Below are 22,449 nucleotides of genomic sequence, written 5' to 3'. Positions count from 1 at the left end.
CTTCAGATGAAAATGAAAATGCCAGCACTTATTATGGAAGGGTATGCAGGAAGCCGATTTGCTACAGTAACATTCTTACCTTTGTAATGGAAAACATGTATACTCTCCCTTCCTCTTTCTTCAGGTCATTCATAAACATTGGTGCACCTACAAGCAGCACATCTGTCACAAAATCTTTGTTAACATCCACTGAACACACCACACTGCCAAAGTAGGAGCCAATCTGAAATCAGTAATAAGAAAATTGTGTTTCTATGTGGATTTTACAAGGCATAACGTTTTAGCAGCTGAACCAGAAAACTCTTATGCTTGAAATAGTCCAGCACTAATAAAACCACCCCTTGGGATGAAATTCCTGTATAACATACTCTAGTGTCTGAAGAATCATATCCTTACTACGTGTCCACTGTTTCTGCCCAGTAGCTGCTGCTATGGCTTTACCACTCAACAATATGAATGAAAACAGAGAACAAGCTAAGGAAGGTATACTTTTTATATTAAACTGCACAGGTAAAACTACCCAATCCTTTTGTTACAATACAAGCAAAGCAAAGCAAAAGGCTTTCCGTCCTTTCCCAAATAGTGAAATAGAATGAACTTCCAAATCTCTCTTTTGATGTCATCAACTTCACAGCTTCTCAGGAAGAGTGGAGCTCATCAAGTCTCTCCCACTTAGAAGCATCAACAGAATAATATGTTAAGAGGTTTTGTACATTATCTTTTACCACTAGTTGAATGACTTCCTGAAATGCTGTCGAAGAATTAATCTAACTGAAACAGTCTAATGACAGAGACAAATGCAAGCAGGATTCTAAATGAATTGCAACAAAGAGGAATTTTCAAAACAAACACATCTATTGCAATCTACTGCTGTGTTGATAAAAACAGATGCCTTCAAAAGCTGCATTCATGACCAAAATATACTTGCCTGCTCGCCTCTCTGGGACTGCACAATTGCAATATTACCATGTCTATCAACATCATAAACCACTACTCTGCCAGTGTAGTTGGATCTGGGTGCACCAGCAACAAAATAGACAGAGCTCTGAGTTGAGAGAACAGCAACAGAATAACCTGGGGGAAAAAGTCAACATTTAGTATGTGTGAGAGACCATTAACTACAATTTGTCAGCTCATAAAGGTATCAACCTGATGCATTAGTGACAGAGAATGGTACTTCCAGATGGGAAGCTAAGCTGTCACATAAGCATCAAACTTGCAGTAGTCTTCTAGAGATAGCAATGACACACAGATCAAGTTTAAGCATGTTTGCAGAATAGCGTGGAAAACAGCCTGGCCTATTCAGTAAAACACAGACCACACGAATATCATGCTTATGAAGGACAGAGGGTGTAAAGAGTATCCTGGGAATGAGGAAATAAAGAGAAACATGAGAACAACTTTTGAGCCGGCCTTCAAACCACAGCTTCAAACACCTAGCTTCTGCAGAATTCTCAATTCATTTTCTCACACCTCCTCACAAAACCACAGCCCTGTGCTTTGGCTAAACACAACAGACCATAGTAACAGCTTGTCAGCTTAGGTTGATTGAACTTCTTTCAACATTTTAATCCTTGTTCCCATTATTCTAACATTATTAGCTTTCAGGAAACATCTTTTAATACCTGCTAATACATTACACATGTATTAGCACTGTAAAGCTAGTATTACTACATATTTTACATATCTGTGACTTAATTACACCAGGTTTATTTCAAGACAAGAAAACAAAATCATCCTTTCTAAAGTCTTTACTTAAACTGGGTAGCAAAATCCCTGTGATTGGGCAGAACATGCAGGTCTTTAGCAAGCTGGAGTACAACGCACGGAGTGCAGTCCAAAAAGATTAAGTCTTGATCTTTACACATATTGGTGTATTTTGGATTTGTGTGGGGTCATTTTGTTTTTCCAGGGAAAGAACATCAATGGAGACTAAAATTTCAAAACAAGATGTTATTCCATAGATTAAGGCCACATTATTAATTAATACAGCATATAGGCATTGGAAGTGAGAGTGTGCAGTGCAGAATGGGGTCCAAATTAGCAAGCTTTGCTGTGCTAGCAACCCTTTGGCTTGAGCTGTCCACTGCTATGGAGAGCTCTTACTGAGGAACAAAAGGAGGATAAGATAAATGAGGGAACAGAAACAGTGCAGTAAGAAAAGGCAGAGACATTGTTGGCTCAAAAAAAATTATAAGGAAACTGCCTAGTGGGGAAGTGTTCAACAGAAGCAACCTGACCTTTTAAGAATTACTCTAGAAAAGGGAGAAACAGCAAATCTGAAGAAATCAGATATGCAAAAGAGCTACTGCTCTTTAAGGTAGGTTTAGTGATTCATTGTGTTGGATACACATAATGCTAACCCATAGGAAAAAGAGTACATATCAATGTTAAAAATAGCATCTCTTTCAGTAACTTCATCATATTTGATAGATGCAGTTGTATTGCTCAGGAATAAATTGCCAGAGCAGGCATATTGTAGGTTTGCAAAAAACACTTCAATGAACTGAGAAGACAAACTTCCTGGCTTTACTTGGTCATAAAACTATGTGTCAGAAAATAGATGGGGATTATAAATAAGGCCTCTGTTAAAGTGCAGCAATGTGCCAAAAACTATAAACAGTACTGGAAAAGGCCAAGAAAAGAGTGAGCAGAGATGAAACTACAGTGAGTGAATCAATGTCTCATCCACATGCAACTCAGGAATTACAAACAAATATGAAACTAGAAACTGATTTTTTTTTCAGCTTAACACATTGATGTGAATAGAATTTTAAAAACACAACAAAGACTTCACTCAATATTCTCTTGTCCAGTAAATGAAATGTTTTTGGATGCAAAAGTCTCTTCATCTCAAATCAGTTAACAGGAACTAAAGGAGAATTTTCCAAGTTCTTTAATATCTTAATAAAGGTTTGATACATTTCCAGCTCTGCATGTCAGCGTCTTACCTAGATATGAACTATGATTTCTGTCCTGCAGTATTTTCTCAAACACATTGCTTGGAAACATGGTGACTCTGTCTGAAGACTCCTGAACCACTGTTCCACTCCAGTCATAAGCCCCAACAGCACCCAGCAGCAAAACATCCTTTCAAAAATAAAAATCAACATTTTAGAACTCCCTATTTCAGCAGAAGTGTGAGCAAAGTTGAAGTTACTGTATGTAATTACATAAAACATCACTGTATTTAAGGTAGTGATGTACAGTCTAATGACTGCAAGCAGTTGGTGGGAGTTGCTTACTGTTTTTACTTACATGCTGGACTTTACTACCTTATTAAGAGGGATTACCACTCTTCTATTGCAAGAGGATAACTGTCAGCTTTATCTTCCATGGCACTAAAACTCAGAAGTAAGAATGGGCTTATTTAAAGCCTGATAATTTCCTAAGCCTGTCTTTCCCCGTGTTGGGCTTTAAATCTAGGCTTTTATGCATTCATGATCCCCCAAAGACTGTCAAACAAAATGGTAAGAAAAAGCTAAAATCCACTTTTTGCCATTACAAGTGCAAATAGTGGCATACAAAAGCTATTGGAAAAAGTCAGAAATTTCATCCTGTAGGTGTATTGTAAGGAGACATCCTGGAGATCATAGTTAAATCTAAAATCTAGATTAATATGCTTATAGATAAATACTTAAATGTGTACACAGAACACAAATGTCATTTAGATTATTCACATTATTAAAATTCATTGTTGAACCAAAATAAGGATGTAGAAAATTGCAACAAAAGTAGTATGCATAATTTTCCTGAAGAAACACTTGGAAGCACTTGACTTTTTTTTGGGTGGTGCTGGTGGTGTTATTTCCTAGCATTAGATTCTTAGTAAGTTAAAATACTAATTGGTGCAAATATGTGGGACTTTAAAAAACATGTTTTATTATCTTTAAGGGCTAAAATAAAGAGAAAAACTTCCTATATTTTCAGTTGAAAAATGAGCCACACTTGGATTTTACAGTGAGATCTGGTCAAGATAATCTTAAAATTGATTATCATGAAATATATGCCTGATTTATTATCCTTTCTGATTTCTAAGGGAAATATAATTTAAGCAAATATCATTAACTTTATAAATATTAAATAAATTATTTTCAGACTTGATTTATATAAATCTTGTCCAGAAATATACTAGCATTACAATATTATTTCAATTCTTCCAAGTTATTCAACTGAAAAATGTTAATTTGGAAAGAACAAATCTTTCATGCTAGGTGAACTCAGAACTTTCTAAAAACACTGGATTTCATGTCTATGCAATTGTATCTAATTATATAAATAAATTAATGTACCTTTTTTCCTGAGTAATATGCACTGAAGCCCACCTGTGACATTTCCATTTGGAATGTATCACCTTGATCTGTACCTGGTAACATAAATATTCACATATGGTTAACCCTACAGAAACACACAGGAGATCTAATTCCACTGCCCATGAGTGTAGCTATACAAAGACTCCATAAATTTGACATTTTCACTAAATTCTGCTAAAAACATTTCCATCATTTACAAACAGTGGAAATCTGAGAGTTAATAACTAGTCAAATATTTTGAGGATTTAATGGCAAGTTGCATGGAGCCACATTACAAGCATACTCCAAGACAGGCAGATGATAAAGATGGCTTGGATCCATCTGCATAGTGCTGTCAACATGGCTAACCTGTTCTTATGTTCTCTAGGAACCACTTATAGTACAGAGAAATCAACAGCTTTAGGAACTCTATATTCACAACTTCCAAATGAATGTTTATCATCTCTTGCAATTGTCTTGAAACTACAGTGACATGATGGAGTATTTCCTAAGGTAGATGGATGGTAATTGAGGAACAGGAAATCAACAAGAGTACTCAGCAAAACCTAAGAAGGAGAAGCTCAACTGACCCACTCGATTAGCAGCATGGCCCTGGTAAGGAACAGAAGAAGGTGAGCGAGGTAAGATTTTATCCTGAATACAGTGGCTGCAGCCACAAAATGCTCCCTAGGCTGAGGTCAAGTTATAAATATCACAAGCAAGGTCTAAATTTGACTTGAAAAAATGGCTTTCAGGGGGATGAAGAGCCTCTGAGCCACCTCTACAGCACTTTCAGCTAAACTGTACAAGGACATGGATGATCCTAGGAACAGTGCATGGCAGACACCATGCAGATTGATTACAAAACTGAGAAGGTACAGCAATGCAGCAACCCAAAATTTTGATTCACTTTTTATCTTTACACTTGGTCAGTGTTAGAGAAATACAGTTGACTGAAAAACAAAAAGATACCTTTATTTGTCCATTGGCAATAGCTGCAAAAACATTTGAATGTGTATGTTTCAGTTGTTTCCTGAAACCCAGGACTAGACTGAAATTCAGCAACTGGCAAACTGTTCCAATCGATCTGCAGAAACTTGAATTTCAGGCTCATTAGAGATTTGGTAGTTAGGGAAAAGCTTGTGCAAAACAGAGCCCTCCTGGGGAGCAGCATGCAGCCTGCAGCTCCAACTGCCCCTCATTTGCGCAGTATTGCACCAAGGTAAAGCCATATAAAATCCTCACTTCTCTGCTGGGAGAATCTGATCTAAATTTTTGTTTCTTTTTTTTTTCAGAGACATTGATTGTTTTACCTTCTATGCTAAAAATGCGTTCTCCAAGTGTTCCTGCTTCTTCCAGTAGTGCAGCCTCAGATGATACATTAAAGAAATACTTTTCTGTTGGATGGCTAGCAATTCCTTTGATTTCTTTAATTAAGTTTTTAGTATCAAGTTCATGTCTGATTAAGTATCCCAAAACCTTGTGGGGGATAGAATGGACAAAATAAGAAAAGCAAAGGAAACCACAGTGTTCCTCCATCTCCTTCTATATTATTTAAGTATTCCATATAACAACAAAAATAAAATTAATTTCATTCATATTAATGAATTGCTAATCAGACTATATTCCAATCCAATAGACCATTCAAACAGGAAAAAAGATATAAACCAAAGCAAAGGAGAAAACAATTGAAGTTTCTCAGACAATATCAGCTTTTCTTTTTCTGCCAGTTAAAGAGGACTTACATTTCACTAGTTCATAAAGATGAATTTCACCTAGTTGCAGTCTCAGCACTGTAGTAATGTGTGCATTATATACAGTTTATACATAGAATATGCATCTTCATATATAAACAATGAAATGATCTTTCTAAAACTGCCTTAGTATACATAATTATAGGATTACTTACAGCAATGCCAAATCTGGTTATATTGTCTTCATTACATTTACCTATCACAGTTTTCAAATTGGAGCCATCATGTGATTCACCATCTGTCACAACAACCATTACTTTGGTAGCTGTAGGGCGTCCTCCTGATTCAGGTGAGAAGGCATACTGTCTGTTATAAAATATTGTATTTAGCAGATGTAATTTATAACGTATGGAATTCTGTATACATCTTTTAATGAATACATCTATGGCTAACTTAGAACAAAGTGCATCTGTAATGCAATTAGAAGTTTTAATTATGTTCCTGACAGCTTTTTCTCAAAGAACCATCCAAAATGTAATCTAGCAAGTAGAAAACAAACAAAACAAGTACAACTAGATGTTATTTATGATAGAAATGTATGCTCTACGTTTTGTGCACACATAAAATACAAACTTTTTATTTAGAAAAGGTGATTTTATTTTTGTCAGAACTATCAGTGTTTTGTAACGTCAGAGTACTCGGAAACTGGCTACACTAATTTCAAACAAAAGGTATGGAATATTAAGAATAGGTTCCTCAATACTGCTACAAATTTGGACTCCACCAAATTGATACTTCCCCTAAATAAAATTTCCAAGGCCATTTCATTCCACAGCTGCTTAGGCCTAGAGTCCTGTTCTCAATCCAACTGCAAAGCAGTACCTTCCAATTGAGGCCCTGATTTGTATATGCATTCAGAGTCATGGCATATAATTTTAAGTTTTTCCTGTTTTTCATGCTGCTAGTACAATAGTGACAAACTGACACCAGACAAGGAATTATTTTTCCTTGCAGCTAACCTGACCTTCAAACACAAATGTTACCAAATCCACTAAATCTCTGGATAATTTTTACTACTCTCAATGATTTTGTACCTCTCCTAAAGTTTTGTCCATGATGTTTGATGCACTCTCATAGTTAGATATCTGAGACAGACCAAACAAGTCTGTTGGGTAGCAGAAATACGTCAGTGTAGAGCTTAACCCAAAGGTTAAGGAGTTGCATTTCAGCAAGTTGATTATACATATCCCTGTCCTTTTCTGCTCAGGGCACTGTACACGAAGCTGATGTACATTTATTTATGTGTACCTATTTACAAATGTACCTCCTCAGAGGCTCCAAGCACTTGCACTCCCGTGGGGGAGTGAAATTCACGATGTGCTCTTTACCTTGAGAGATAAGTTATGATAGCACCAGTAATCATCAGTGTGTTTTACCTTGCATTGTCAATGGCTTTGAAAGTATTAGTCAGATCTCCTCCCTTCTGGGATGTTCTCTCCATTGCTTTAACAACCTCATCCTTTGTTTGATATGTATTCAAGTTGAACACCACCCGGGGATCATTAGCATACTGAATTAAACCCACCTACAAAATGAAGAAATTATGTTAGATTGTCATGCATTACAATCACTTTAATGGAATAGTGATGCTTAATTATTTGTCAGGCTGGAGTAAAGGATCTGCAGATACATACCATTTTTCTTTCAAAACATTAAACCAATTAATATTTACACATTCGGAAAGCTAAAAAAAAATTAAATACTTTTGCATCGTACATCATTTACTATGAACTACAATATGTTAATGCAAAGAATCTGAAATAATAGGCATTAAATGTTTGCTTGGTTACTTCTGAAAGAGCTTATGAACAGCAGTAATACAGTGAGCTGTGGGATAAATAAGAAAATAGCAAAAATTCTACAAGCTGATAGCACCTAATCCTGATCTCTTCTAAGAAAGTCCTAAAGGTTAGTTACTTGACAGTACTGCTAACCCTATTTATTTTTAAAACAGATGAATGCTATAGAAATATGCTAAAACGTACATGTAGCATGATGAAAAAGAAAAATAAAAAAGAGGGAAGATGCTAAAGGTAAGGTTCAGAAAGGACTCATGACACTGAGCAGGAAGGCTAGCTTTTAAGCACCTCACTTCCAAAGTCGCCCAATGAAGAAGGCAGCCTTTGGGAGAGAGATTTCCAGTGCCTCAGTCTTTGTTTCCAGAACTGTTTATGGAAAATGGACAACTGCAAAGACAGAAAATGTTTAAAAACAGGAAACAAAAATTTCCTTACCATCATCAAATTAAAAGGTAAAAAGAACTCGAAGATCAGACAGTAACCAAGCAGGAAAAACTATATTTTAAAGATATAGAAGTTGGACAGTAAAATTGATATGAAAATCCCATAAAAGAAACTGTTCTACTTTTACCACATTCCCACAGACTGTATTTTAATTATTCTGACATCTAATATATGAAAGACATCTGACACTTTAGAGTCAGATATTAGGTATAACCTAGACTCCTATTTTAGTTGGTCTACATTTTAAATCAAATTACTAGTGCCTTTTGGAATAGATTAGCTGTGAGATTGAAAAAAACTCCCAATACTGAAACATAAAGGACAACTGCATAATCTATGGCCTTGGGGGAGTTACTGTAATTATGCTAAATTGAATTTAGCTTCCTTTATAATTGTCAGACTTTGCTAATAAAATCCATTGTTCCCTCCCCAAAGCTGTCTTTGACTTACCTGGGTTTTGTTAAGGCCTATATCTAAGCCTTGTACAAATTTCTTCAAAAATGCCCGCACAGCATCCCAGGGATAAATACTGTTTGACTCATCACAAACCACCACAATATCTATGACAGAAGAACACTCTAAAAAATAAAAATAAATAATAAATAAATAAAAATAAATAAAAAGTGGACATTAAATGCACTTATTGAGACTTTCACTCTCAATATATTTACAAGTGTTTGGCTAAATCCAGAGGAGCATATTTAGATCTCACACAGACCACACAGAAGGGGCTTTGCTTTGCTTTTTCATGTATATATCTTCTTTTAAAATCCCAAATTAAATGGTCCTCAACACAATGTATCTTGATTTTGATATATATATATATATTTATTTATTTATTTTTTAATTGAATCTGTTTTGCATATATTGCCTTACTTTGAACAGCAGGAGAAAAGCTTCTTAGGATCTGGAAACTTGGACTGATTTCAGAACACACTCCTGTAGCATAGTATTGCCTTCCACACTGCTGTGCCCACAAGGGACCACAAGTCTTTAAAAATAACAACAAAAAGAAACTATAAGAACAACACATATTTGTCTGACTATATCCATTTACATAAACACAATAAGTGGGACAACAGGAATATAGGATAAGATGAACCCTGTTGGGATATTAGGCCAAGTCCCTTGCTATCACCATGGCAGCATCAGATAACCCTTCATACACTTTTTCATAAAAAGGATTCTATTTGTGGTCATTCTAATGCCTCCTTCTGCAAACATCTTCCTACAGACTATGCACAGCTATAACTTCTAGGAGTATGACTCAGTGTGCAAGGACTCTGTGCTGCTTTCATCTACCTGCTTTACAAACTGTTGGTTTAAAGCTAGGTTTGGTATTTCCACATTGTGGAGAAGTACTTCCACTAAACCAGGAGGTGGCATCATATCCACGAGCATCTGCATAGCTCCAAACATGCAGAGATGTGCTTTTATTGCAGTGTATTCTAGTACCATGAACAGTGTGACAGCACAGAAGAGCCTTGTGATCAGTGCACACATTAATTTGGAAAGACTTGTTCTCAAGGGAAATGCACTTTGCCAAAATATTTGCATGTTAAACTTCGTCAGCTCCAGTGAGGATGCATAATATACACAATCCTACTTAGCTGCTGACCGTAGCTAAAAAGATACATTTGACCCTTGTTTTCTAAGAAAATAATCTTTGTTCTTCGAGGAAAATGGTCTCTGTATTAAGGAAAGTCTTCAGCTGGTTGTGTAAAAGCAAGAACTCTAATATTGGAAGGATTTTTACAGAAGTACCTAGATAAAAAGTCAAATATCAAGACAGTATTTTGTCAGCAGGATATTTGAGGGAATTTTTAAATTATTATGATTTTAAAGAAAATTGTGTAAGAAACTCTAGGAGAAAACACTTGTGTTCAATACTTCCAAAGGAAATATTAGCTTCAATACAAATACTTTCTGGCTGACCTATCAAGTCAATCAAAGTCAGAAGAGTCAATAAAACAGAAAATGCACCATGTCTATTTAGGAAGAGAAGAGAGAGTGATAGCCTCATGTCAAGAATACTGGAAAAAAATAAAAAAGAAATTAAAGGCAGAAGTAAATGGAAAATTACCTAAATGACACAGGTTTACCAGCAGTAGTTGGCATCAAACTGTCCTAATACAATTGATAAGATGGCAATTTTTTCTAGACAAAAGAAAGGACATATATCTATGGGGAAACATTCTAGTGATCTAGCATAGTTATGGTCAGAAATACATGTTTACAGTCAAAGATGTAAGTCACACCATTAATACAGGTTCCAGTTCTGATATTAAGAATTGATTGATGAACTTGAGAAGTGGAATATTTGAAAGAGGTATAGACTTGCCCTTAAAGTCTGATCTTATGAAATATGGACATAAACCAGGAGCTCATTGGATAGAAGAGACCAAGGAGCAGAAGAATCAGGCACTGGCTGATTACAGAGTGACCAGCATGCAAAGCAAATATGGCCTGAAAGTACGCAACAAGAAGTACTTGTAGTTGAGACAGAGAAGTACTAAATACACTTACAAAACAGTATCCAGGAAAGATTCATATGGAATACAGCATAAATCTGGTCAGTCGTATTTGAGACAGGTATGTTTTAAAAAGCTCATTTTAGCCAAAAAAAAAAAAAAAAAAAACCCACACACAAAAAAAAACCATCATTGTCCAGCAAAGAGAAGGATATAAGAGAATGTTGTGTTAAATACACATTAGGCTAGGTGTACACCAGCCAAGCAGCCCTGGGTAACTCCTCAGAAGGAGCACATACTGACACCACAGGCTGGTAGCCCCAGAGGGAAGGAGCACAGGAAGCTGGGATGGGGAAGCCCAGAGCTTCCCATGCCTCATCACAGAGCCTAGCTGCCACATACAGCATCTCAGACACTGGCACCAACTTGCAATTAAAAGCAAAGACAGTCTCTGCTTGCTGTCCAATTCCAGTCACACCTAAGTCACAGGGTTTTTGAAATTCATGGAGGCTGAGTCACGGATAAGCAACTGCCTCCAATACTCATTTCTCCTTCTGTCAAAAAGAACTCCCTTCACCAAAATGGCAAACTGTTCACATCTTAGACTTCAACTTTTGTCGTTGATGTTGTTTGTTTTGTTACTTACTTCATGCAATTTAGACATTAGTCATTCAATACCATATGGATCAGGAAATTATTTCTAAGTGAAAGAAGTTCAAGTATTATTTGAAAATGCAAATTTTTCTGCTTGAGATGTTTTAAACTGCTTCAATCACTGATACTGATTAAAGTGGTTATGTGCGGGATGGTGTTAATAGTAATTAAAGGTATTATTCAAGATACAGAATAACATTTTTAATAAATATCTTCTCAGGCCAGAAATAAAGAGAACTGTTGCTGTATTTTCAATTTAGGATTAACCTTACTAACGCTATGAAAACTGCTGGAATAAGGTCTATTTTTAAGTACTTCAGTGAAGTTGGTTATGTGGTAGTGAAGATAAACTATTTAAAAATTTTATGACTACTATGAACATGAAACAGAAAGACACCAAGATTAAAGTATGTTTCAAAGCTCTTTTTTTTTCCAGTATTTTATTGTTTCGCTTAATTACTGCATACACTTGCAGTGTGTACACCTGTCCTGGTTGCAGTTAGGGCAGAGGTAATATTCTTCCTACTATCTGGTAGGGTGCTATACTTTGGATTAGGATGAGAAGAGTGCTGATAACATGCTTATGTTTAAATTGTTGAAGAGCAGTGCTTACACCAAGCCAATGAGGTTTCAGCATCTCACTCTGTCCTGCTGACGGGCAGGCTGGGGGTGCAGCAAGAGCTGGGAGGGGACAGACCCAGGACAGCTGACCCACACTAACCAAAGGGATATTCTGTACCATATGGGGTCATGCTAAACATGGTGGCTGTTAGGGTGGCTGGCCAGGGTGGGAGGGCCGGACTGCTCAGGGTTAGGCTGAGCGGGTGGTGAGCAATTGCATCGTGCATCACTTGTTTCGTACACATAATTATTCTTAGTATTATTATCATCATTATTGTTATTATTATTATTATTTTTCTTCTTAATAAATTGTCTTTATCTCAACTCACAGGTTTCACATTCCCGTTTCTCTCTCCCATCCCAGAGAGGGAGGATGAGGGTGAGCTGCTGGCCACAACAACATCATAACCATCTACACTCTAGGCTTATGGTTAAAAGCGTAAGATAGCATATTAAATTGGCTTTAACTTCCTTTCAGTTATTAAATCTATTTTATAGGCTCCAAGGAGTTGCTTGCAGGATATACACCCAGAAAATGCATCCTTCTCCAGCTCACTAACCAAATAAATCATACTGCTAAAGCAAAAGGCAGATCCATGGGAATGGAAATCCTGACATCTCAGGAGAACTGTCACTGTGCAAGGGCAAGGGGCTTGGAGGAGAGATCTCATACTATCTTCTGAAAGCATAACCAGAGACAGAAAAGACTTCCTTACAGATATTGAGGGTGGAAATATTCCTGCCTATGTTGTCTGACCTAAATTACAGAATCATTAATTATATGTTTGGTGGCTTTCTTCCACGGGGTATTTGGATAAATGCAGAAGGAGACGATTTATAAGTTTCCTGATTTCAGATCTTAGAGAGTGATAGTGGGTGGGATGGAGTATTTTAAAATATATATATTAATTTATGCTGAATAATAAAACACATTTAGTTTGGACTTGATTAAAAAGCGTAAAGAATTCTAGTTTATTCGTTGTCCTCATGAATTTATGTATCTATTGAATATGTTCTCAATACACACCAAAAATCCTCCTGTTTTTGAGTTCTGGATCAGAGTCAAGCCAAGGTTCATGTCTTCCTTTATCTCAGTCACATTTGGAATATTTATTAAAGCTGAAATAAAAACAGGAAATATAATAGCAAAAATAATAGATTCAGAAGCAATTTAGTAAATTAGAATTCCTTTTCTAAATCTTGATTTCTCAGAATCTAAGATGACTCTTCCAAATACCTGTATAAAATGTTGAGACAAAAGAAATGAAATCCAATCTCCATTGAAAATTTGCTAACCATTTATTGTAGACACTAAATAAGCAGGGCCATTTAGAGTACCTGCCCTTACGAGATATGAAGGAAAAAGAGAAGAGGAAACTTCCTTCCAATTCAGTTATGTTTGGCTCGCTCAGTAGCTGTAGATGAGCAACTGCTGTTACTTCTCAGGACACCAGGCTTCTCTGATCCAGTATCACACTTCAGACAAAAATACGAAAGGAACAGTGGAGGACAGAAATGCTTTGCACCACAAATAAACATGAAGTACACATCTAAACATACTGTTATACTGTATTTTCACTGTATCCAGAAGGGAATCCCATTTTATACTTAGTCTGTAAACACACAGAAGCGGAAAAGGCTTCATATATGTATTGACAAAGTACAATTTAAAATGATAATTTAACAAGGATCAAGTTTTAAGTAAATATCTTACAAATGTTACTAGTACTAACATTAATAATAGGGCTGCTACAAATGACTAAGAATATAGGAGAGTTTATAAAGGCAAAACAAAAAGAGTTCCATAAAAGATATAGTGCATAATAATAATAAAAACAATAACAATAATAGTACAGTTGTACAATAAGCTGATGTCAGAAATCAAATTGACCTTTTGAATATGTGCCTTAAATGACAGAAAGGCAAAATAAAAAATCATGTAAATATCCATATCATAGGGGCAGCTGTAAAAATACATGTAAGTGCTTACCCATAGTTAATTTTAGAACTCAAATACAGCTAAGTAAAAAAAGGACAACAGAGAAAGAAGATCTTTTTTATTCTTCAAGGATCCTAAGATCAAGGAATGCTGACCTTGTCAGTGAAAATGAAATTCCTTTGAAGCAACATTCATGCATACCTTGCTGACACCTATTTTTGCTATTGGTCTTGCTAGTTTCCCATTGTTATTTTATGAGATAGATTGGCCTACTATAATAATGAGGAAAATCTGAACAATCTCAGGGGATACATTATTTATTATGACTTACCTTCTAAATTCAATTTGTTACACGTGGTTTTGGGGGTACCAACAGGACATGCATAGATATCTCCAGTTCTGTTAGCTGGATAGCCACTCCAGGGTGAACCAACCAATAACCTAAAATAACAGGAGTGTCATTAGGTCTTTAGCGGTACAGGAAAAGCCAAACAGCATTAATGCAAAGCAAACTGAAGGCAGCACATAAAGAGGCTTTTACCAGATATAGAATGTAAGGTTTTCAAGAGTTTTCTTCAGAGCTGTTCAGAAGCTGAGCTTTACATACATGTTAATACTGTGTTCACAACAGGCAGCTTTGCTAGAGAAGCCTCTGGGGAGTAGACCTCAAACATGTATACTGTTATTACTGTGAGATTGTGTCATGGTGTCAGAAGAAACACAGCACAAATATTTATACTGATCACACAAATTTAGAAATATATGGGTTATGGATTGAGAGACAAAAAATGTTGTTCTCCTGTCAGGTAACAGTTAACTGCTTCCTTTTAAGTTTTTTTCTTTTTTTTTTTTTTTTTTTTTTAATTGATAAGAAATTTTTCCTACTGGTTCTGCTCAGCAACAGTAAGGTTCTTCTGTCTGAGATTGAAAGCTACCACTCCTTGACAACACTGAGTAAGAAAGAAAATACCTCAGGTGATAACAGACTGCTGCATGAAGTACTTAATCCTGAACAAGAAATTTAAGACTTTGATAATTTATACCTATAGAATCACAGAATCACAGAATTTGTAGGTTGGAAGAGACCTCAAGATCATCGAGTCCAACCTCTGACCTAACGCTAACAATCCCCACTAAACCATATCCCTAAGCTCTACATCTAAACGTCTTTTAAAGACTTCCAGGGATGGTGACTCCACCACTTCCCTGAGCAGCCTGTTCCAATGCCTCACAACCTTTTCAGTAAAGAAGTTCTTCCTAACATCTAACCTAAAACTCCCCTGGCTCAACTTAAGCCCATTCCCCCTCGTCCTGTCACCAGGCACGTGGGAGAACAGACCAACCCCCACCTTGCTACAGCCTCCCTTGAGGTACCTCTAGAGAGCGATAAGGTCGCCCCTGAGCCTCCTCTTCTCAAGGCTGAACAAGCCCAGCTCCCTCAGCCGCTCCTCACAGGACTTGTTCTCCAGGCACCTCACCAGCTTTGTCGCCCTTCTCTGCACCTGCTCAAGCACCTCAATGTCCTTCTTGTAGCGAGGGGCCCAAAACTGAACACAGTACTCGAGGAGCGGCCTCACCAGAGCCGAGTACAGGGGGACAATCACCTCCCTAGCCCTGCTGGTCACACTGTTCCTGATACAAGCCAGGATGCCGTTGGCCTTCTTGGCCACCTGAGCACACTGCTGGCTCATATTCAGCCGACTATCCACCATCACTCCCAGGTCCTTCTCTGCCGGGCAGCTCTCCAACCATTCCTCTCCCAGCCTGTAGCTCTGCTTGGGGTTATTGCGCCCCAGGTGCAGGACCCGGCACTTGGCCTTGTTGAACTTCATGCAGTTGGCCTCAGCCCATCGGTCCAGCCTATCCAGATCCTCCTGCAGAGCTTTCCTACTCTCAAGCAGATCGACACACGCACCTAACTTGGTGTCATCTGCAAACTTACTGAGGGTGCACTCAATGCCCTCGTCCAGATCATCGATGAAGATATTAAAGAGGAACGGCCCCAGCACCGAGCCCTGGGGGACGCCACTAGTGACTGGCCTCCAACTGGACTTGGCTCCGTTCACCATGACTCTTTGTGCCCGGCTATCCAGCCAGTTTCTAACCCAACGAAGTGTGCACCAGTCCAAGCCAAGAGCAGCCAGTTTCTTGAGGAGAATGCTGTGGGAAACAGTGTCAAAAGCCTTGCTGAAGTCAAGGTAGACCACATCCACAGCCTTTCCCTCATCCACCCAGCGCGTCACTTTGTCATAGAAGGAGATCAGGTTCGTCAAGCAGGACCTGCCTTTCATAAACCCATGCTGACTGGGCCTGATCGCCTGCTTGCCCTGCAAGTGCTGCGTGATGACTCTCAAGAGGATCTGCTCCATGAGCTTCCCTGGCACTGAGGTCAAACTGACAGGCCTGTAGTTTCCCGGGTCTGCCCTCCGGCCCTTCTTGTAGATGGGCGTCACCTTTGCTAGCCGCCAGTCAGCTGGGACCTCCCCCGATCGCCAGGACTGCTGATAAATGATGGACAGTGGCTTGGCCAGCTCCTCTGCCAGTTCTCTCAGTACCCTTGGGTGGATCCCATCCGGCCCCATCGACTTGTGCACATCCAAGTGCCACAGCAGGTCACCAACCAGTTCTTCATGGATAGTGAGGGCCACATCCTGCTCCCCATTCCCTTCCACCAGCTCAGGGTACTGAGTATCCAGAGAACAACCGGTATTGCCGCTAAAGACTGAGGCAAAGAAGGCATTAAGCACCTCCGCCTTTTCCTCATCTCTGGTAACTAAGTTTCCCCCCGCATCCAGTAAAGGATGGAGATTCTCCTTAGTCCTCCTTTTTGTGTTGATGTATTTATAGAAACGTTTTTTGTTATCTTTAACGGCAGTAGCCAGATTGAGCTCCAGATGAGCTTTGGCCTTCCTAATTTTGTCCCTGCACAGCCTCGCTACATCCTTATAGTCCTCCCTAGTGGCCTGCCCACTTTTCCAAAGATTATAAACCCTCTTTTTTCTCCTAAGATCAAGCCACAATTCTCTGTTTAGCCAGGCTGGTCTTCTTCCCTGCCAGCTCATCTTTGGGCACGTGGGGACAGACCGTTCCTGCGCCATTAAGATTTCCCTCTTGAAGAGCGCCCAGCCTTCCTGGACCCCTCTGCCCTTCAGAACCGCCTCCCAAGGGACTCCACCAACTAGTGTCCTGAGCAGCTCAAAGTCAGCCCTCCGAAAGTCCAATACAGTGGTTTTACTGGTCCCCTTCCTGGCCTCGCCAAGAACAGTGAACTCCACCATTGCGTGGTCACTCTGCCCAAGACAGCTCCCGACAATCACATCCTCCACCAGTCCTTCTCTGTTTGTGAAGAGAAGGTCTAGCGGGGCACCACCCCTGGTAGGTTCACTAACCAGCTGCGTCAGGAAGCTATCTTCCACGCTCTCCAGAAACCTCCTAGACTGCTTTCTCAGGGCTGTGTTGTGCTTCCAGGATATGTCAGGGAAGTTGAAGTCCCCCATGAGTACAAGAGCTGACGATTTCGCAACTTCTGTCAGCTGCCTGTAGAACTCCTCATCCGTCTCCTCATCCTGGTTCGGCGGTCTATAGCAGACCCCGACCAGGACACTAGCCTTGTTGTCCCTGCTGATCCTAACCCAAAGGGACTCGACCTTGTCATTCCCAGCCTCGAGTTCTACAACCTCGAAAGACTCTCTAATATAGAGAGCCACACCACCACCCCTTCTGTGCTGCCTGTCCCTTCTGAAGAGCTTATAGCCAGGCACTGCAGTACTCCAGTCATGAGACTGGTCCCACCACATCTCCGTGATGGCAACCAAGTCATAGCCTGCCTGCTGCACGATGGCTTCCAGCTCCTCCTGTTTGTTACCCATGCTGCGTGCATTGGTGTAGATGCACTTCAGCTGGGCCATTACCTTATCCTCCAGCCTTGCCATTGTTCCCCCCTGCACAGCCCCAACAATCCTAGCTTCAGCCCCATCCCCCTTCCTACCTAGTTTAAAGCCCTCTCAATGAGCCCTGCCAGCTCCTGGCCCAGGATCCTTTTTCCCCTAAAAGATAGGGACCCGTCTGCGGCCATCAGGCCAGGTGCTGAGTAAAGTGCCCCATGATGAAAAAACCCAAGATTTCTGTGTTGGCACCAGCCCCGGAGCCACGTGTTTATAATATGAAGTGATTCACTTTCTCCAACTCATTCTTTCATCTGCTGTACCATTCACTCTCCAGGATCTGTTCTTCAAAATACCTTTCACATTTAATCTGAAAGCCTTCACAGAATGAGCAGATTCAGCCAATGGAAAGAATTAAACCAAACAGTATAGGGCAGTGGAGCTCTGGGGGAGAAGGACAATTCTTTATAGTGTTTAACTTGCAGTGAAACAAGGGTAGAGGTGAAATGTGATCTCAATGGATATAAAAAAAAAATTACACAGATGATTAGAAAGCAGGGATGTCCCAGCAGCCATATGACACGGAACATAATCTATTTGTAGTAATTATGACTTTATGGTACAGTAAAGAGAACAAACAAGGGGAGCCCAGTACAGAATACAGAGTTTTACATGAAACCATCTGTTTTTTTCCATTTGCCAATAGATTGCTAAAGGTTCATCTGTCATCCCCTGAAATTATATAGGTAGGTAATACAAATACTTTGCACTACAAAACAAAGCATTTTATGTAATAATTATTTATTACAAAAAGGAGTTGCCTTGAATACTAATATAATATTAACTTTCCATGGATTGTCTGATTTCATCTCTCCATTTTTGTAGTTCATTTGAGTAAAATGGCTTTGATAAGAATACATGTTTTAAATGTAGAAAAATAGAGTTTGAGTAGTTTTCAGATTTGTCAAATGAAAATACTGGTATCTGCTTAAAAAAAAAAGTTTATTACGCATCAGTTAAACACAAGCTTAAGAGCAGAAACAGTTACTCTGTTTTACCAGGTCAGCTGAGCATAACTTCAGATTCTATTTCCTTTGTGTAGGAGTATTTTAAAAATACCTACCTCCTTCTCAATTACCTTGTGGAACAATAGTGATTCTGTAGGTGTGTGGAAAACAACAAAACGTGCTAAACAAGTAAGCTCCTCGAATTCTAAACCCAAATCCAAATCTATGCAAACTGTGCCTAAAATAAATTTAATTTTGGCTCTTACTTAGTTTACACTGCACAACAAAGATGCACAACCATAAGCTAGAAAAACATGGTACTCTATACACTGAATTTAACACAGAACTAACACTGTGATTTTCAAAAATGAGTAGTTACTAAGCCTATATCCTTACTTGACTTAACTAATCAATCTTTGCCTGAGAAAAAGTTATTAATCAATTTCCACCAACCCTAGGCCTCTACTTTTTTTTTTGTTTGTTTGTTTCCAATCTTAAAGGTCCTACGAAATAACTTGATTACTATTTCTCTAGTATCTTGAGACTTACTTAAGTTTAATACAATCTTTAATCTATATTATAAATCATTAAGTCCTCCTTCCCTTTGAAAAGTAAAATAAACCATTACTGTACATAGTTACAGAATACTGCTCTGGGAAAATACATGTGTATCTTTCTAAAACATCAGAAATTAAGCAAGAGTATCTGGCTAGTATCCTGCTAGTGACAAAAATATTTCTTGACTGTGATTAAACAGGATGTAGATGAAGCAGAATGAAACAGAATGTTTCAGGAAAGAATGCAAGAAATGATTACTAAAATACTTGAAAATACTTGTTTCAAAATAAACTGTACAGTATGTTAATTAAGAGCCTTTTTCAGGCATGAGTTAAATATTTATTTTTGCGAAACTTCATTATGTATCCTTGTTGATCATCTTTACATAATACTATAGTGATCACTGAGTAATATTGCCATGGATTTTATTAGTCAGCTTCTTAATCAGTCTCCAACACTGTATACAAAGCAAGTGAACTACATGAAGTCAAATAAAGTTCAGCAGCGATGCCATACCACACAGGCTGCAGCAGTGGCAGATCAAAGTGTAACGGGAACTATTTCTGGGAAATTACACCATGACAAAATGAATAAATGGCAAAGTGTGATGTAGCAAAAAAACTAAATCAGAATTCATGGTGAAGGGCTAAATTCGCAGCTGTTGTCAAACCATGTTTTATATTTTGTGATGTTGTTGTGCTGTTTCTTTTTATTTTTTTTATTCATTTGCTCTTTAATGTATTTTTTTTAAAACAAAGATGGCTAATAGGAAATAGGAATATAAAAGTAGAAAGGACCTTCATCTTGTGGTTCTTTTTTTCTACAATTACAGGAAATGATTAATAGATATGAAGAACAGAAAACTCTTCACTCTCACAGCTGCTTTTCTGCACACCCTAAAACCCTTATCACCACCTAAAATTTTCAGTCCTTTGAACAAGAGGCTCAAAACATCAAAAGCTACAGTGAGTTGTGGCAAGAGTTTTGACCAACTAATTTAAAAGTCCTTGAAGACAGAAGACAGTGCTGCTTCTCCAAGCTGGGAAAAGGTCAACTGTAGGTCATGTAGCTGAGGAAGGAAAAAAAAGGCCAAAATCTACCCTCTTTATTAAAACCTGAAGGTTTTGTAAATGCATCAATTTCAGCCAAAGTTTCTTCAAAAATATGTCTTTTTGACAAAATGTCTTATTGGTCTAACGAGGCAAAAGACCACCTCAGGAGAAAGGTGCTGTACTTTGATTGGTAATATGCAGTTTAAAATGATTTTTAAACCTGTTCAGTAGTGCTATGATCATATGATACCCACTAATGACAGTATATATTAAGGCATCATTACTTTTGTGATATCAAATGTAACATTATTATAAATAAGACAAAATCCATAACATAAATTGCCAAACAAAATTGAAAAATTCCACAGCCTAAGCATGCAGATACAACTGAGAAGAATGGCTGCGACAGCATACTGAGATTTTAGCTCTATTGTGGGATCTATCCCACAATGCGTTAATAAAATAACACAGAATTTGGCCTCAATTTAAGATTCAAATATAGATAATTGCATGACAGGGAGAACCAGATTATAAATTGAATGACGTTTCTGTTGCGGGTAATTACTTGAGCAGTGGTCAGCCTATATTTTTCTAGTTGTTGAGTTTCTTTGGTGTTCACAATTTTCCTTGACCTCATTAAAGAGTTCCTGTCTGGAAATTCCCACCAGACACTGTGAAAAGCTTAAGCTTTGCTTGGCTTGCAAGTTTGTCCTTATTTACGAGCTTCACATGCCATCAATGCACAGCAGAGCAGTGTCCAATTATCCTGGATCATCTGACTCTATACAAAAAGGATTCCCTTTGCTGGTTTGTGTCACAGCTTCCAAACATGAACCAGCACCCTCTATAGCCCTGTACTCCTGGTTGGATTGTCTTCTTTCTGAACCCATCTCCAGGCAAAAGTGGTAACATACTTCTGTATGCAGAGTCCCAAATCTGCAAAAATTTTGTCATTTCCTGTAGTTCTTATTGCCTTGTTGTACCTCCCAGAAATACATCTGAATAATATAACTAGAATGTGCTGTGTTTTGTTTAATTTTATTTTCCTCTGTATCTCTCCTTTCTGCTCTTTGAAAGAATAGAGGAGTTTTAAAGCTATATTTGATATGGCTGTATCTGATTTTATTGTCAGAAGCAAGGTCTAGGAAGCGAAGAAATTTCCCATAGATCTCACATTCTGGATAATCTTTCCCTTGGAGAGAGCTGCCACCCCCGCTGTGTTGAACTAGTGAGCAGCTCCACTGTTCCTGAACACAGTTTTCAAGTGCTTTATGCTCTTACTGCACAATGAAGTACTCCTTATAAAAGCACGTGGTGATAAACGCTCCCTTCCAACACAAAGGAACATCCATCCTTATGCAAAGCCTCTATCTGTTTGTTTCCTTCCTAGCTCAGCCATGTCAACGAATGCTCTGTACATGGACTGCAAGCCTGTGCATCACTTACAGGAGACATCTACTCTAATGAACAGTTTGAGTGTTTTCAAATAACATACACACACACAAAAATCTCTATTGTCCTCAAGAAAAAGAAAACAGCTTACAAATGAAGAGAAAAAGAAAGTAAACTATGAGTGATTTTTTTTTTTTTTTGAGCATGTCTAGTGATTCATTGAGAGGAAGACTGAAAAGAGCTTTTTTTCACCAAGAGTCTCTAACAAGTCATGGTTACCAGAACAAGTGCTAATAAAATTCTCCAAAGTTTACAGTTAGACATTGTGCAATGAATGAACAAATGATGAAGTGCCTATCTGCAGAAAACAGTCCCAGATTCATAAAATTCATACACCTGGGAGAAAAGAAAGAGAAAGTTAAGAGAAGGTTTCTTTTTCCAACTCCAGAGTGTTAGCCAAGACATTTGGAGGAATTATCATATCAGAAGTAATAATAAAAAAGGGAAATATAAAACAAAAATAGTTTGCTTGAGTCCTGAACCTAGTGCTCCTAAGCTTACAGAAAAATTTACAGGAATAGA

At 38.2% G+C, this 22,449-nt stretch overlaps 1 protein-coding gene across 1 annotated transcript in view; it reads right to left on the bottom strand.

The window, feature by feature from the left end:
* ITGA2 (integrin subunit alpha 2) overlaps positions 1–22,449 on the bottom strand; it is an 82,253-nt gene that overhangs the window by 26,569 nt on the left and 33,235 nt on the right. The window contains exons 4-14 of the mRNA XM_032205586.1: positions 14,306–14,415; positions 13,063–13,154; positions 9,166–9,280; positions 8,740–8,867; positions 7,423–7,571; positions 6,202–6,352; positions 5,606–5,771; positions 4,293–4,366; positions 2,952–3,090; positions 929–1,074; positions 80–223 (exon numbers count right to left, since the gene is read on the bottom strand). Coding sequence (XP_032061477.1) covers positions 80–223; positions 929–1,074; positions 2,952–3,090; positions 4,293–4,366; positions 5,606–5,771; positions 6,202–6,352; positions 7,423–7,571; positions 8,740–8,867; positions 9,166–9,280; positions 13,063–13,154; positions 14,306–14,415 — 1,414 coding nt within the window. The remainder of the gene's footprint in view (positions 1–79; positions 224–928; positions 1,075–2,951; positions 3,091–4,292; positions 4,367–5,605; positions 5,772–6,201; positions 6,353–7,422; positions 7,572–8,739; positions 8,868–9,165; positions 9,281–13,062; positions 13,155–14,305; positions 14,416–22,449) is intronic.

The sequence above is a fragment of the Aythya fuligula genome, chromosome Z, assembly GCF_009819795.1.
Source record: "Aythya fuligula isolate bAytFul2 chromosome Z, bAytFul2.pri, whole genome shotgun sequence".
In the NCBI taxonomy this organism is placed as follows: domain Eukaryota; kingdom Metazoa; phylum Chordata; class Aves; order Anseriformes; family Anatidae; genus Aythya; species Aythya fuligula.
This window is presented reverse-complemented; position numbering and strand designations above follow the sequence as displayed.